General features: G+C 36.3%; 1 protein-coding gene across 1 annotated transcript in view; it reads left to right on the forward strand.

Annotated features, from left to right (window-relative positions):
- The window catches only part of NDNF (neuron derived neurotrophic factor), a 37,907-nt gene extending 20,252 nt beyond the window's left edge, over positions 1–17,655 (forward strand). The window contains exons 2-4 of the mRNA XM_086704305.1: positions 5,004–5,192; positions 13,805–13,929; positions 15,613–17,655. Of these exons, the coding sequence (XP_086560431.1) occupies positions 5,005–5,192; positions 13,805–13,929; positions 15,613–17,006 (1,707 nt within the window). The 5' untranslated portion in view covers position 5,004 and the 3' untranslated portion in view covers positions 17,007–17,655. The remainder of the gene's footprint in view (positions 1–5,003; positions 5,193–13,804; positions 13,930–15,612) is intronic.
- The last annotated feature ends 216 nt before the right edge of the window (positions 17,656–17,871 follow it).

Here is a 17,871-nt window from a genome sequence, read left to right on the forward strand (position 1 = left end):
AGCATTTATGTATGTAATTCATCAGAATTTTAGTTGAAACAATTTTAATTGAAACAAAGTCACTCTTCTCAATAAGATAACACCATCTAGTCCTAGGCTGTGAATAATTGTGGAACCGAGTTGACTGCTATGCCTAGAAAAATAAAAATATTTGGAATCATCCTAGCAACTTCCTACTTCTATTGGAACTAGACCCTTGATTATAAAAAGATAGCATGGTTTCTTGCTATACAGATAGGTTGCCTAGATTACTACCAGATGCCCATGACAAAAGAAATAATGCTGAAAGAGAAATTCTAAGGAATGTTATTTAACTTAAATTCTAAATCTAGATAAGCTCTGGATACCTAGAAGTAACAAAAATAAATGAGAGGAAAAGTTATGCCATTAGAGGGCACTTTTGTAATCTTAGAAGAAAAGTCAGTTCTTATAGACTGGCTTACCCAAGTCTTACTCATGAGAAGAATGTATTTTTTTAGTTGTTTATTTAAAGTGACTAATTCTTAAGCTGAGTGTCTGAGACAGAACATTTTATTGGTAGGGGAAAAAATCTATATAATCTTAAAACAATCCTTTAAACAATATCTAAGTAAAGCTTTATAGTTGAATTGGTGAATAGAAATTGAAAAAATATACACAACCTGTCTGCGCAATAGTTTTTTGATCAGCTATAGTCAATGCTTCCTTTAAGTACAGTTTATTTAAAGTAATTCTGCCTGTAACCTGATGAAATTGGTCAAATGATTAACTTTCCCTAATAACAGAGTAAGCTTTTTCCCAACAGTAGATGAGTGTTTTTAGATAACATTTGAAAAAGATAATCCTGTAAAATATAAAGATCTGTGCTTTGGGATCACACTATTTTTTTCCAGTTTTATTGAAAAATAGTTGTCACACATCACTATAAAAATATAAGATGCATGGCATAATAGTTTGATCTATATATATTATAAAATGATTACCACCATAGGCTTAGCTAGCATCTATCTTCTTATATGTATACAATGAAAAAAAAAAGAAGAAAACAGGGATCATAAAAATTTTAAACACCTTTCCAAAAATTGTCTGTCTTGTCTATAACATATAGCAATTAATATGGTTAGAGTTGTTTCAGAAACAAAACGTTGGCCTCATAGAATTTTATCAGGGGAAATAATTATATATATATATATATATATATATATATATATATATATATGTCATTTCGCAAAATGAGTCAAGTTTTCATTTAAAGTTTCAATTAAAATATTCAATTAAAATATACATCTACCTGAGCTAGTAGTGATCCAGTAAAATAATTCAGTAAGAAAAATGTAGTGTCAAAAATATGAATGAAGAATCTAAGATTTTACTCTACTTGTAAGTTAACAAGTTAACCTGTTATACATAGTTTCATTGATACTAGATGGCATCAGACTACTGGGTTGGAGACAAAAGCAATACTCAGAGCAACTCAGAGCAATAGCAGAATCCACAGTATTATCATTTTCTCCCCCTGGCTCACTGACTTCCAATTTCCACAGGATGAAAAGAGGGCCAGATAGCACTAGCCCCCAAATAGGGTTTTTTTTTTACAAGAGAGAAGCCCTGAGCTTGGGGAACTCAGATCTTCCCTGATATAGTGATCATGCCTGCTCCAGAAGCTTTATCTTCCAAGGCTTTTCATTACACAAACATCCTTGAAAATATAATCTGGCACAAAAGCAGTCAATTCTTCTGCTTCCAAGACATGCAAAACCAATCACAGAGACCCATGGAGAATCATCTCTCACCACTTACTTTGTAGAATCCTGTCATCTTAAGTTGTTCACTGTTACTTGTTTATTTATAAATTAAAAAGTAGCTGATGTGGAGAACATACAATAATCCTACTTTTCATATTTTTAAACTTACATATGGTAAATAGTTTGTATTTTTTACATCATATTGTATCACTATGTGATCTTACCTGTCCAAGCTTCAGTTAGATCGTTTTTGAAATGAGAGAAATAATAGTGCCTGCATCATAGGGTTGATGTAGCATTACATGAGATAATGTATATATATATATAGCATTTAGAAGAGTACAGCATGTTCAAAACAAACTTTGTTAATATTGTTATTTTTAACTCAAAATTCATTTCTTATCATTAGCTGATTCAATAAAGAGAAAGTTCTGCCAATGGATGGCTGGGGATACTGGAAAAATTCCCACCAGTGATAACTAGTGACCTGTCTTACTCTGGAGCTGACTTAAATATCCCAAATATCCTGGGGCACTGGGCAGCCTCTTCTGCTCGGTTATGGTGGTACTGTGCAATTGACAACTTTATGGGCAAACATAGAGCCTAATGAGGTAAAGCTGTGCATTAGAGTGGGTCTAGAGCAAATACACCTGAGTATCTCATGTTCAAGTGCTGCCATGGCATGTTGGCTCTAAGTTCCTAATAAGTATAGAAAGCCAAATTCTAACCATTTCTAAAGAGACAAATTTTATTATCTAGCTGCTTCTGCCCTCAGGGGGCAAAGTTTCAGGGACACTGCTACAGAGTAAACAGGACATATTATGCTGAAATAATAATTATTTCTTAACAGGGCCAGCAAAGCAAATACTAGCATATCAGATTTTTCATTTCTTTTAGCCACAGGAGGAAGGGCATCAGAGGGGAGGAATTAAAGGTTGTGAGTAGAGGTCCCATTTAGTTTAGCCAACTATGTCCGTGCTTGTTTCAAATAGGTTCACTGAGTTTTTATTTTGATATATCTAGCCATCTTTTGTAGTTATAAGCTTCATCTGCTATTAGTAACTAATGTGAGCTCCTGCTTCACATCTCCAACTGCCCTTGGATCTCATCCTGACAATCATTCAGATATCTGAGGTTCAGATTACTTAATGAAACTTAAGAAGGCCTGGCCTTCTAAACTGCTATCTAGTTGGGAAGAGGAGTTGAGTATTCAGTCTCAGAATCACCATTCGTTTTCAAAGTTTAGAGATCATCATCCAAACCCTTCAGAAAATTGAGGTCCATCTGGAGTGCTTAAGTGAATTGCCTTAGATTACACATCTAATTAGTGCTGAAACCAAAAAGTCAAATTTCTTAGCTCTGAGTCAAGTTTTCATTCGATTACAAAACAACCGAGAAATAAGGATGAAAAATAAGAGCCCTTGTAAAAAACTGTTATGCCTTTCTTGAAAATATTACAGAGGAGAAACCTTTGGGCTCTACAGTCATCTCCACCTGGATTTCTATTCCTCTCTGATTATGTAAAAGGAGATTTATTTTTATATAAGAATAGTACCTACTTCACAGATTATTGCGAGAGCTAAATGCAATAATGCAGTTAGCGAATTTGGTGCCTTTTTTTGCACATAGTAATTCTCAATTACTGCAGCTGTCTTATATGGAAAACTGCAGAACAAATGGCAAAAAAAAAAATGTTTTTGAAAAAGGAAGTTAAGAGGCGCCTGGGTGGCTCAGTCGGTTAAGCGGCCGACTTCGGCTCAGGTCATGATCTCGCGGTCCGTGAGTTCTAGCCCCGTGTCGGGCTCTGTGCTGACAGCTCAGAGCCGGGAGCCTGCTTCAGATTCTGTGTCTCTGTCTCTCTGACTCTCCCCTGTTCATGCTCTGTCTCTCCCTGTCTCAAAAATAAATAAACGTTAAAAAAAAAAAAAAAGAAAAGAAAAAGGAAGTTAAATTTACTTTTTGGGTAAGCTCACTGTGGAAAAGTTTCTTCTCACATTCTCATAGAAAAGAAAAGTTTATTCCCTTCAAAAAAAATTTTTGGTTGTATGAATCTATTTTTGATAGCACTCCAAGGAAGATAAAATTAAAGTCAAAGGATGGTTTAAGTAGAGGTGATCTCATAGCTATAGGAATGACTCTTTATAAATAAAACTGGTGTTCATTTCATTTCAAATTATTGCAAATATTTCCATTCGACTTTCTCACTATTTGAAGCACTTATGTGTAAAAACACTGTCTTTCCCTCATGCTTGAATTCCCTGATGTATGTTGTCAAAGAGATAAAGGAGAACAACTCCTTACAGAGTTCTTTCTGTGAGAGAGAAAGGCACCAAATCCTCAACAGAAGCAAAGCTTTCACCAGCACTTGGCATGAAAAGAACTTGCCTACCTTAGACTTCCTGTTAGGGACACTGAGACGTGTAGAAGATAGTGTCCTTGACAATGTTCCTATAGCAGTGTGCAGTAGAGAGTGATCCATAATTACCTAGAGGATCTTTGATAAAAGACAGTTTGAATGCCAAAATGTAACTCCATGAAAATATTCTGTTGGAGTAGTAAATACATAACTCTATGGGAGGTTAAGGCAAATGACCAACGATACAACTTTTCAGTGGTCTCATTTAACCTGAGAGTGGTAATCCAAGCCCATTTCTATTACAGTAAAAGGTTTTGTTTGTTTTTTTTTAATGTTTTGTTGAAGAGTTTAGTAATGAATGATAGTTAGACATCAGCAAATAACAACCTTTATTTTGGACAAATTGCTTAACCTATGAGAAAATTAAGCTTTATCATCTCTAAAAATCTCTGATTTATGAAAATATGATCTTGGGAATCAGAATAATACTATACATGTATAATCTTAGTCAAATTTCAAGAAAGAATAAAAATAATTGTGCAATGGTAATTTTCTGGCTCTCAGTGAGTCTCTGTGATTTATGTTATGGTTCAGTCATTGAGACATTTGTATACACATTTCTGCAATAACCACATTGGCTTTTCTGGCCATATTGAAGTGGGGATTTTCTCTCTAGATACCCAGGGAAGTTAATGCATCAAGAGTCCTTTTATTTCAAAATCTTTTATAAATCCTAGTGAATTTGTTATCAACTCTATGAAATAGTATGGGAAAAAAAAACAACAACAGGAAAGTTATATCCAAAATGCATAATTTGGCTCTGTCTGTCAAAACTAAAATATTCTTATCCCTTTAGAACATTTGCAATGTGCCCAAGTGTCTATCCACAGAACTAATGTAAGCAATCATTTCTTTTGCCCCAGGATGGTGCCTCTCCATTGGTGTCTGCTGTGGTTGCTACTACCACTCAGCTCAAGGACTCAGAAGTTACCCACTCGAGATGAGGAACTTTTTCAGATGCAGATCCGGGACAAAGCATTTTTTCATGATTCATCAGTAATTCCAGATGGAGCTGAAATTAGCAGTTATCTCTTTAGAGACACACCTAAAAGGTATTCTCCCTGCAGTACTCTCTTTATCAATAAGCTCATGAATGATACTAAAAAAGAAAGTAACTTTTTAGACTTAGATTAGATAACTTGCAATCAACCTCTGAATAACATTGCCTATTTTCTCTAAGAAAAGAAAATGACAGTGCAACTTCTAATCATTAAGTAGAGTCTCTTTGATCCTTACTGATTGTGATCTCTCTGGGGATGGAGAGGACAATCTTTGTAGTTCTTACATTTTGGAATGATGATTTTCTTATCTTTAAGATAGCAGGAAAATTTTAAGAAGGACTCTGTAGGATTATGATGAAATTAATCTAAAATAAGGTTCAAAAAAGGGGCATAGGAAGACCCTGAACTCACTTTCTCCCTTTGACACAACAAATCTATAGCTGCATGTAGAACAATTCTCTCTGAAGAAGACCTGAAAACTAGCTGAAGAGTTCCTTCACACAAAGGATAAAAAGGCCACTTAGAGATGGGTAAGAGAAGCAGAGAAATGGTCTTGCCAAAAACCCCACCCCTAGTGTGGTAACTCGCAAAAAGGAAGGCTCTGACAAATATATAGCATATTCCTGAGGAGCAAGGGGTTTGAGCCCCATATCAGGCACCCCAACCTTGGGATCTGCATGCACCAGAGAGACAAGCCAAAACATCTGGCTTTGAAAACCAAGAGGGCTTATTTCTAGGAGACCCAAAAGGCTATAAGAAACTAAGACTCCACTCTTAAAGGGCATAGGCACAAATTTACTCACCCTAAGACACAGTGAAAGCACAGTAAGTTGAAAAGTTCCTGGACCACGTGCAAAGGAGATTCATTAGCTAATCTCAAAGTGTCTTCTAGAGGGAAAGGGGTCTCTTACAACTCTTTCCAGGCATGGAGGTGCTGGCAGGTACTATTTTTGCACTCTCCTTCTACCTTGCTAGTACCACTTAGCCCACATTTGTGCCCTCCCATGGCTCCATCCTGCTAAACCTGGCAGGCAGGCATGCCCCAGCCTGGCACTGCACCACACCCTGACTAAAGCCAGCAGGTGCACGGGTCACAAAGGGGATGGCCCCTTGAATTCCTGACCAGGATGGTTACATTTCTGAGCGCCATGGTACTGAAACAATCAGAGAGACTGTCATTAGCAGGTTACCACCACCAGGGCACTGCATAGACTAAGACTGACACACCCCCAGTCTCCCTGTGACCAATCCTTCAAAACTGAGAGAGACAGCTCTTTCACCTAATGCATAGAAACCAACAGAGTCGAGCAAATGGGGGGGGGGGGGGGGAACAGAGGACTATGTTGCAAATGAAAGAACAAGATGAAACGGCAGGGGTGGGGGAACCTTAATGAAACAGAGATAAGTTATTTACCTGAAAAAGGGTTCAAAGTAGTGGTCATAAAGACACTCACCAATCTTGGGAATAGAATAGGTGAACACAGAAAATTTCAACAAAGAGATAGAAAATATAAGAAAGTACCAAACACAAGTCCTAGATCTGAAAAACTCAATAACCTAACTGAAAAACACACTAGAGGGGTCAGTAACAGACTACATAAAGCAGAAGAAAAAATCAGTAACCCAGAAGATAGGCCAGTGGAACTCACCCAAAAGAGCAGTAAAAAGAAAAAATAATTTTAAAAAGTAAAGACAGTTTAAGGAACCTGTAGGACATTAAGTAGAACAACATTTGCATAATAGAGGTCCCAGAAAGAGAAGAGAGAAAGGAACATAAAACTTATTTGAAAAAATAATGGCTATAAACTACCCTAACCTAGAAGAAAAAACACACATCCATGTCCAGAAAATCCAGAGAGTTCAAAATAAGATGGACCTGAAGAGATCCACACCAAGATATGTTACCTTAAAATGTCAAAAGTCAAAGATAAATAGAGAATGTTAAAAGCAAGAGAAAAACTTGTTGCAAATAGGGGAATACTCATAAGATAATGGCAGATTTTTTTAGTAGAAACATTGCAGGCCAGAAGGGAGTACATGATATATTCAAAGTGCTGAAAGCCAAAAACTTCCAAGACCAGGAAGATTATCATTCAGAAAAGAAGAGAGATAAAGAGTTTTCCAGACAAGCAAAAACTAAAGGAGTTCACTACCACTCAACCAGCCTTATAAGAAATGTTCAAGGGACTTCTTTAAGATGGAAAGAAAAGGCACTAACTAGTATTAAGAAAACATATGAAAGTAAAGTCTCCCTAGTGAAGGTAAATATAGTGAAGTAATCACTTAGAAACCTCACATGAAGACTAAAAGACAAAAGAAGTAAAAAATAACTAAAACTACAGCAATTATTTAAGGTACACACACAATAAAATGATGTAAAATGTGACATTAAAAGCATAAATTGGGGACTGGGGAGTAAAAAATGTAGATTCAGAATGTATTCATACTTAACTTGTTATCAACTTAAAATAGACTGGTATATATATACATACGTATTTGTAAGTCTTATGATGACCACAAAAGAAAAACCTAGATTACAAAAAAGATAATGAAAATGGAATCTAAACACTAAAGCAAGTCATCAAACCACAAGAGAAGAAAGCAAGGGAAGAAGAAAGGACCAAAGGAGCAAAACAGTCAGAAAACAATTAACAAAATGGCAGTAAATACACACCTACTTATAATTATTTTAAACATACATGGACTAAATTTAAACATAAATGGACTAAGTTCTCCAATCAAAAGACAATAGAGTGCCTGAATGGATTTTTTAAAATATTGTATGCTCCTTACAGGAGATTCACTTTAGATATGAGGACACACACAGAGTGAAAATAAAGGGATGGAAAAAGAAATTCCATACAAATATAAACCAAAAGAAAGCTGGGGTAGATATGCTTATATCAGACAAAATAAACTTTAAAACAAAAGACTGTAATGAAAGACAAAGATGGGCATTACATACAGGGTTCAATCCAGCATAAAGATTTAGCACTTGTAAATATTTATACACCCAATAGAGATAGGAGTACCTAAACATATAAACAAATAACAGACCAAAGGGAGAAACTGACAAAAATACAATTATAGTAGGGAAAGTTAGTACCCTATATTAATCAATGGATGTATCATCCAGACAGAAAATCAATATGGAAACATTGGCCATAAATGACACAATAGACCAGATAGATATACTGGGTATATATAAAACATTCCATCTATAAGCAGCAGAATACACATTCTTCTCAAGTACACAGGATAGATTATATGTTAGGCCACAAAAAAAGTCTCAGTAAATTTAAGAAGATTGAAATTATATCAAACATCTTTTTAGACTATAATTGTATGAAACCAGAAATCAATCCACAAAAAGAAAACTGGAAAAAAATCACAAATACGTGGAGATTTCAAAACATGTGACTGAACAACCAATAGGTCAACAGAAAAAAAACAAAAAATACCTTGCGACAAATGAAAATGGAAATGTAACATACCAAAATTTACGGGATGCAGCAAAAGCAGTTATAAGAGGGAAGTTCATAGCAATACAGCCTACCTCAAGAAATCAGAAAAATCTCAAATAGTCTAATTTTACACCTAAAGGAACTAGAAAAATAGGAACAAATGAAGCCCAAAGTTAGAAGAAGGAAGAAAATAATAAACATCAGAGTGGAAACAAATGAAATAGAGACTAAAGAGACAATAGAAAAGACCAAGGAAACTAAGAGCTATTCTTTGAAAAGATAAACAAAATCGATAAACCTTTATTTAGTTTCACTCACTAAGATAAAATGAGTGGACTCAAATAAATAAAATCAGAAATGAAAAAGAGTAAGTTACACTTGATAACAAAGAAATACAAAGGACCTACTATGAGACTACTGTGAACAATTATATGCCAACAATTTGGACAATCTAGGAAAATTGGATAAATCCCCCAAAACATACAATCTTTAAGACTGAATCATAAGGAAATAGAAAATCTGAATAGATGAATTACTAGCAAGGAGATTGAATCAGTAGTCAAAAGCATCTCAACAAATAGAAGTCCAGGACCAGAGAGCTTCATTGGTGAATCCTACCAAACATTCAAAGAAGATCTAATACTTATCCTTTTCAAAATATTTCAAAAATTGAAGAGGATGGAACAGTTCCAAATTCATTTTATGAGTCCAACACTACTGTGATACTGAAACCAGATAAAGACAACACACACATCAAAGAAAATTATAGGCCAATATCCCTAATAAACATAGATGCAAAAACCGTCAACAAAATATTAAGAAACCAAATTTAACAATACATTAAACATATCATACACCATGATCAAGTGGGATTTATTCCAGGGATGCAAGGATGATTCAACATCTATGAATCAATCAGTGTGACACCACATTAACCAAATGAAGGATAAAAATCATCTCAATAGATGCAGAAAAAGCATTTGATAAAATTCAACATCTATTTATGATAAAAACTCTCCACAAAGCAGGTATAGAGGGAATGTACCTCAACATAATAAAAGCCATATATAACAAGCCCACAGCTAACATCACACTCAATGGTAAAAAGATGAAAATTTGTCCTCTAAGATCAAAGACAAGACAGGGATGCCCACTCTTGCCACTTATGTTTAACACAGTATTGGGAGTCCTAGCCCAAGCAATTAAGAAGAAAACAATATAAAAGGTGTCCAAATTGGAAAGGAAGAAATAAAACTGTCACTGTTTGCAGGTACGATTTTTTATATATAGAAAACCCTGAAGATTCCACCAAAAAACTGTTGAAACTAATAAATAAATTCATTAAAGTTTCAGGATACAAAATCAATATACAAAAATCTGTTTTGTTTTTACATGCTGAAAATGAACTACCAGAAAGAGAAAATAATAAAATAATCCCATTTACAATTGCATCAAAAAGGTTAAAATGCCTAGGAAAAAATTTAACCAAGAAAGTAAAAGACCTGTACACTGAAAACTGACATTGATGAAAGAAATTGAAGAAGACATAAATAGGAAGATATTCTGTTTTCATGAATTCTAAGAATTAATATTGTCAAAATGTCCATGCTACCCAAGGCAATTTATAGATTCAATGCAATCCCTATCAAAACTCCAATGGCATTTTTAACAAAAGTAGAACAAATAATTCTAAAATTTGTATGGAACCAAAAAGATCCTGAAAACCAAACCAATCTTGAGAAAGAAGAACAAAGCTGGAGGTATTATGTTTCCTGATTTCAAACTATATTACTATACTCCAAGGTATAGTAATCAAGACAGTATATGGTATTGGCATAAAAACTGATACATAGATCGATAGAACAGAATAGATGGCCCAGAAGTAAAGCATGAACTTATGGTCAATTAATTTACCAATAATATACAATTTTCCAAGAATATACAATGGAAAAAGGACAGTTGTTTAGTAAATGTTGTTGGGAAAACTGCACAGCCACATGCTAAAGAGTGAAACTGGATCACTAAACTCCTGAAAGAAAACATAGGTAGTAAGAGTAAGTTCCTTGATATTAGTCATAGCAATGTTTCCTCCCCTCCCCCTGGATCTGCTAGGGCAACAAAAGGAAAAATAAGCAAGTGAGACTACATCATACTAAAAAGCTTCTGCACAGTGAAGGAAATCATTAACAAAATAAAAAGGCAACCTACTGAATGGGAGAAGATACTTGCAAATCATGTATCTAATAAGGTTTAAAATCCAAAAAATATAAAGAGTGTATACAACTTAACAACAAAAACACAACCAACCTAATTAAAATATGGGCAAAGGATATGAATAGACATTTTCCAAAGAAGGCATACATATGGCCAACAGGTACAGGGAAAGATGCGCAACATCATTCATGATCAGGGAAATGCAAGTCAAAACCATAATAAGATATCTCCTTACACCTCTCAGAATGACTATTGTCAAAAAGACAAGAAATAACAAATACTGGCACGGATGTGGAGAAAAGGGAATCCTTGTGCACTTTTGGTGGGACTATATAAATTGGTGCAGCCACTATGGAAAATAGTATATAGGTTCCTCAAAAATCTGTAAATAGAACTATCATATGATCCAGCATTCTACTTCTAGGTATGTAGCCAAAAAACCCGAAGGGTTGTAATGTACAGCATAGTGACTACAGTCAATAATATTGTATTGCATGTTATGTAACTTCACATGGTTAAAGGGGTAAAGTAGACTTACTGTGATGGTCATTTCACAATACATACATGTATCAAATCATTATTATGTACATCCAAAATTAATATATTGCATTTTAATTATATCTCAATAAATATAAGGATATTATTATAAGGATAATATTTCTTTGAACAATATGATTACATTCTTAAAATATTAAACCAAACTATAGTAAAAACTATCACTGTTCATTTACCTTTACTCCATCAACAGATTGGGTTCATACAATGGTTATAAATATTTTAACTTTAAAAATGACACTAGATATATATATGTATATATATATATATATACATATATATATATAGTGTATATTGTTAACACATGCCATGCAGCCTGGCCAGAGGAAGAAAATTCTACTCTCCAATATATATTTGTTTATTCTTTCTTGTCTTTCCCCTTCCACCCCCCACAAATAAAGATTGGGGGCTTTGATATTTGGATAAAATGTTATCTTACACTAAGTGGAGAGGTGCAGCAACAATAGAAACATCACTTCTAGGTGTGAAATATGCAATGGGAGGCATTCATAGACATTGTTGATATTACAACTAAAGATGAAATTCCAGGTATAATTTAGCAGCAGTGGATAGCTTTTTTCATTAATTATTCTTAGGTTTACACATAAATTCCAAAAGCTAAATGGTTCATGGAGTGTTTATCCCTCAGTTTTGGCATTATAATTTGGGACCATGTTTTCTTAGTTATTCATTACATTTCTGTCTCCCTCACCAGCCAGTAAATAGTTGGAGCACATGCATCATGCCCTGTTTTCCCTGATTGCTGTTCTCTTCCACAAGTGCTCTGTGCATGGTAGCCAACAAATGTTTCTCAAATTATTAAAGTTTATTCAGATTATCTTTTATCCCAAATCATAAGTACTTCCATATGAAAATGTTGAGTTAGAGGGACTCCCTGCTGTTTTATATGTATAATGAGTGCCTTGTGGAATGCAAGAATTGTTTTATTTGTCATTGGTTGCCTATGGCCCGTATTTAAGTTACTAAGACAGTTACTTTGGGAAATAAGCTACTTTCTTGTTTGAAGTGAGAACAGAAGGTAGTGGATGAACTGACACTGATTTCTGCTTCCACAGCTAGAGCTGCTACCCTCACAAAAATCAAAACGTAGTCGTTTTGAACATTTTTTCACTTACGTGATGCCAAATTGTTTTGTTGTATCTTTTCTTTGTAATATAGATGAGTTCATAGTGTGTGTATAGTGTTAACACATGCCATGCAACCTGGCCAAAGGAAGAAAATTCTATTCTCCAAAAAGTAGACTGAATTGAAAACTCAGCCACCTGACATATGTCTTGAAGGATGCTTATGGTACATATAACTTTCCACACAGTAAATATTTCAGTCATCTGGTTGTTTTTTCAGGATGACATCTAGCTTTACTATTTCATGAACAGGTTGTTTTACTTTTATAGAGTCTTCACTTTATTTGTCCTCCCACTGCCCTACCCCCACCTTCCTTCTTTTAATTCATATTTGAGGGGGGATGAAGTACTTCTAATGCCATTCAGATTCTGTATCTTTCAACAGAATAGACTCTAGGTGTAAGTATCCTGGGTCTGGAACAATAGGGTTAGTGCTAGGTTTCTTGGGTTCTGTTCATTAATTTAGTAATTCATTCATTCAAAAATATTTAACAGGTACCTACTATGTGCAGACATCAGTACTAAATTCTGGGAATACAATGGCATGGCAAATGAACCTTAAATGGGCCTGTGTGGGGAAATTGACAATCAAATAATACAAATATACAGTCACAAATTTCAATAAGTGCCCCAACTGAAAAGTACAGGAGGACACTCTGAGAGTATATAAGAGAACCTGATCCAGAATGAGGAGTCAGAAAAGGCATATTGTGACACTTAAATATGTGTAAGGGCAAAGGGGTGTATTTCAGGCATACGAGAAACATCCCAGAAGTTCTAAGATAGGGTGGATCCTGGAAAACTAGGGGATCCCACGTGGTTTGAGCATAGAAGACAAGAAGCCAATGAGGCAGGCAGAACCCACCCCCACCCCCACTGAGGAAGTTTTAGACTCTGCAAACAATTAAGGACTTTTCCCCAAAAGCCTAAAGTCTAAGCTTATTCATCAATTCATTCAACAAATACTGATTAAGAATTATTTTAGTCTCTCAGTCTTCATCAATGAACCTTGCCCTCTTGTAGCTTTCATTCTAGTTGGGGGAGATAGAAAAATAAAGAGGTAAACAAAGAAATATAATATGTCAGGTAGTGATAGCTGCTTTGAAGGCAAATGAAGAAGTGTGAAAGAAAGCTTCTTGGGAAGGAAGGTGATATTTTACATAAGGGGTCAGGGTAGATCTGTTAAACGAATGAAAACTAAAGCAGCCAGTGATTTTTCCAGTGACTCTTGATTGTAAGTCTTAGAATGAATGATCTCAGTCTGAACTGGTCCACTTCCCCATAGGTATTTCTTTGTGGTTGAAGAAGACAATACTCCACTATCAGTCACAGTGACTCCCTGCGATGCACCTTTAGAGTGGAAGCTGAGTCTCCAAGAGCTGCCAGAAGAGGCAAGCGGGGAAGTCTCAGGTAAGCAGCAGGATGAATCTGGCCCCAGACCTCTGAATGGATAGCTAAAAGGCTTATGAAATATACATCCTTCTGTTAGTAAGAAGAAAGAAAAAACAGCATGAATGCATATGTGAAGAAGCTGGAGACTTTGCAATGGAGATGAGGGAAATGGAAGGTGGCATCAAATGATGGCGATCTTAGTTAAATGGCTAAGGGAGACAGACGTGGAGACTGAACGCGTGAGGAAAAATGGAGAGGTTTGGACTAGGCTCTCTAGCTGTGGTTTGCAATCTTACCAAACATTGGAATCAGTACTGGGGGCTTTAAAAACTATTGATGCCTGGATCCTACCCTTAAAGGTCCTGATTTAATTGTCCTGGAGTGTGGACTGGACATTGGGACTGTTTAAATTTCCCCCTCTGTGATTCCAATATGCAGCCAAGATCTCTGGGGAATAAAGAATGGCACCAAAAAGAGGAGCAAGAAGGCATTTAGCACCAGTGCAAGTCCAGGATGACAAGACAGTCAGTATAAGGTGTGCGTGAGGCATTTAAAGAAAATGCAGATGGTGGAAAGCAAATACCGAGACACAGGGAAATGAGAAGAGTCCATATACGAACCTGGTGTGATCTCCTTTTAAGGGGTGAAGGCATCACAGCTTAAAGATGAAGGCTTGGTGACTGGTGCCAGGCGAAGGATGCCAGCAGGCTGCTCCACTCACAGTGATAAGAGGATGTTGTAACTAGGCAAATATGGGAAGTATAGCAGAGGAGATAGAGAATAAAGAGCCACACGAGATTGTGTTAATCTCATGGTTTGGGAATATGAAAGTCTACATACCTCACTCAAGCTGCAGTAATAAGCTGAACGAGATTCATTCCCACCCTGGCAACCCAGTCCTTCACCAATTCCTGTCAGCTTATCTGGCATTCGTGTGATATCTGATGTTAACAATAAAAAGAAAAAATTAGTTTAGTTTCAATACTTTCCTCCTATTATTTCTGTGCATGTGTTCTCTACACTGAAAATTACGTACCCCTGCTGGTCCTTTATATTCTATATTTTAATGAGAGATTGTCCAGTCCTAGATACAAGAGCAAAATCTGTGAAATGGCTGGCCATCAAAATGCAATCAGGTTGAATCCTTTTGATAAGCAGATTGACAGTAGGGATTAGTCTCTAAAACGTTTACAGTCTTTGACCTAAAAATTCCACTAATTGGAGCCTATCCTCAAGCCTAAATTTAAATTCAGAAAAGCCTAACATATATATAAGAGCACAATTTTAAATGATCAAAAATTGACCAACAATATTATTTTTATGATATAATATTAATATAATAATAACATTGAGAAACACTGGATTCAAAAATGAAGGTTTGCCTGGGAACATATATGTATGAGAATAAATGCTATTAGGTTATAGAGAAAGATGAAATAAATCAATTGCATAGATGGAAATGAATGAAAATATTAGTAAAGGACTGTCTCAGGATCAAAAAATATTAATAAAGGACTGTCTCAGGATAAAAAGTTAATGATTTTTTTTATCTTATTCTTTTTCTCTATTTCCCAATTATCTACTGGGAACATTATTAGTTTTATAACAGAGAAAAAAGAAGAGTCTAAAAACACAATTTAAGGTCAGCAAGCCACAGTACACACCCTGACATGTAGCTTGTATTTCTCTCGTGTCTTCTAGGTGACCCAGAGCCTCTGGAGGAACAGAGGCAGCAGATCATTAATGAGGAAGGCACAGAATTATTCTCCTACAAAGGCAATGATGTGGAGTATTTTATATCTTCTAGTTCTCCGTCTGGTTTGTATCAGTTGGAGCTTCTTTCAACAGAGAAAGACACACATTTCAAAGTCTATGCCACCACAACCCCAGAGTCTGATCAGCCCTACCCCGAATTACCTTACGACCCAAGAGTAGATGTCACGTCCCTGGGACGCACCACAGTCACCTTGGCCTGGAAACCGAGCCCTACAGCGTCTCTGCTGAAACAACCCATTCAGTACTGTGTGGTCATCAACAAAGAGCACAATTTCAAAAGTCTCTGTGCCGTTGAAGCAAAACTGAGTGCAGATGATGCTTTTATGATGGCTCCAAAACCCGGGCTGGACTTCAGCCCCTTTGACTTTGCCCACTTTGGATTTCCTTCAGATAATTTGGGCAAAGAACGCAGCTTCCTAACCAAGCCTTCCCCCAAACTGGGGCGGCATGTCTACTCGAGGCCCAAGGTTGACATTCAGAAAATCTGCATAGGAAATAAGAACATCTTCACCGTCTCAGACCTGAAACCCGACACGCAGTATTACTTTGACGTCTTCGTGGCCAACAGCAACAGCAACATGAGTACGGCTTACGTGGGCACCTTCGCCAGGACCAAGGAAGAGGCAAAACAGAAGACGGTCGAGCTCAAAGATGGAAAAGTGACAGACGTATTTGTCAAACGGAAGGGAGCCAAGTTTTTGCGGTTTGCCCCGGTCTCTTCACACCAAAAAGTCACTTTCTTCATTCACTCTTGTCTGGACGCTATCCAGATCCAAGTGAGAAGGGATGGGAAGCTTCTTCTGTCGCAGAATGTGGAAGGCATTCGGCAGTTTCAGCTCAGAGGAAAACCTAAAGCCAAGTATCTCATTCGCCTGAAGGGACACAAGAAAGGAGCATCTATGTTGAAAATACTAGCGACCACAAGGCCAAGTAAGCAGCCATTTCCCTCTCTTCCCGAAGACACAAGAATCAAAGCCTTCGACAAGCTCCGCACCTGTTCTTCGGCCACGGTGGCTTGGCTGGGCACTCAGGAGAGGAACAAGTTCTGCATCTACAAAAAGGAAGTGGATGATAACTACAATGAAGACCAGAAGAAAAGAGAGCAAAACCAATGCCTCGGACCAGATACAAGGAAGAAATCGGAAAAGGTCCTCTGTAAATATTTCCACAGTCAAAACCTACAGAAAGCAGTGACCACAGAAACAATTAAAGGACTTCTGCCTGGAAAATCTTACCTGCTGGATGTTTATGTCATAGGACATGGGGGGCACTCAGTGAAGTATCAGAGTAAAGTCGTGAAAACCAGGAAGTTCTGTTAGTTACCTCACAGAGAGAGATACTATTACATAGAACTGCAGGAGAGACACGAAATCACTTTCAATATAAACTGACTACTCCCACAGCTGAGAGAAGTTGTGACTGGTACTGGGGAAGGAAGGATATCAACTTGTGTACATGGATGTTTATATGAGTAACTGTTGAGGAGCCTTGTTCTAGTGTGCCCCGATGGCACCTAGTGTGTGTCTGCTGCCCGTGGATGTCAAAGATAGAGGACATCTTGAAGGAACTGCCATCTCTTGCTTTGACCACTGCATGAACTGCTTCTAAATTATTTTATTACCTAAAAATCTAAGATAATGCCATTCATTGCACACATCCACAAAATGCAAATCATTCCTCTCTATAGATGCTAGGATATATATAAATTATTTTATAAAGTCGTTTTAAATGTCAGTGTTTCTATGATTGTAAACTATTAAATTCTTTTCCTGTTAAAGTACAGATCTAATCTAAGTATATTAAGTGGACAGCCCTCTAGTCAGTTATATTGCTATTGTAAATTCTTATCTGTTGAGTAAAATGTTTAAATACTATATGTATCTCATGTACAAAGTTGACATACATTATATTCATGTACATAAAATTAAAGATATTAGATTATATACTGTTCATTTTCCCAAGCAGCTACCATGGTGTATTCAATTTCTATTCTGTTCACAAAACTGCGTCTTTATAGAATTTGGCACCAGAATTGACCCTTTTTTAACAGTTAAGAAAGCATGTTGCATCTCTCTAAAGTTTCTGTGGCGTTAGAGAGAGTTGCTACAATTTGTATTTTGACACTGAATTGGAGCCGGAGCCAGGTATCAGCAGGGTTGAGGGAGCTCTAACAGACTTGTTTTA

Source organism: Puma concolor, chromosome B1 (assembly GCF_028749965.1).
Source record: "Puma concolor isolate L17-30 chromosome B1, mPumCon1.1.hap2, whole genome shotgun sequence".
In the NCBI taxonomy this organism is placed as follows: domain Eukaryota; kingdom Metazoa; phylum Chordata; class Mammalia; order Carnivora; family Felidae; genus Puma; species Puma concolor.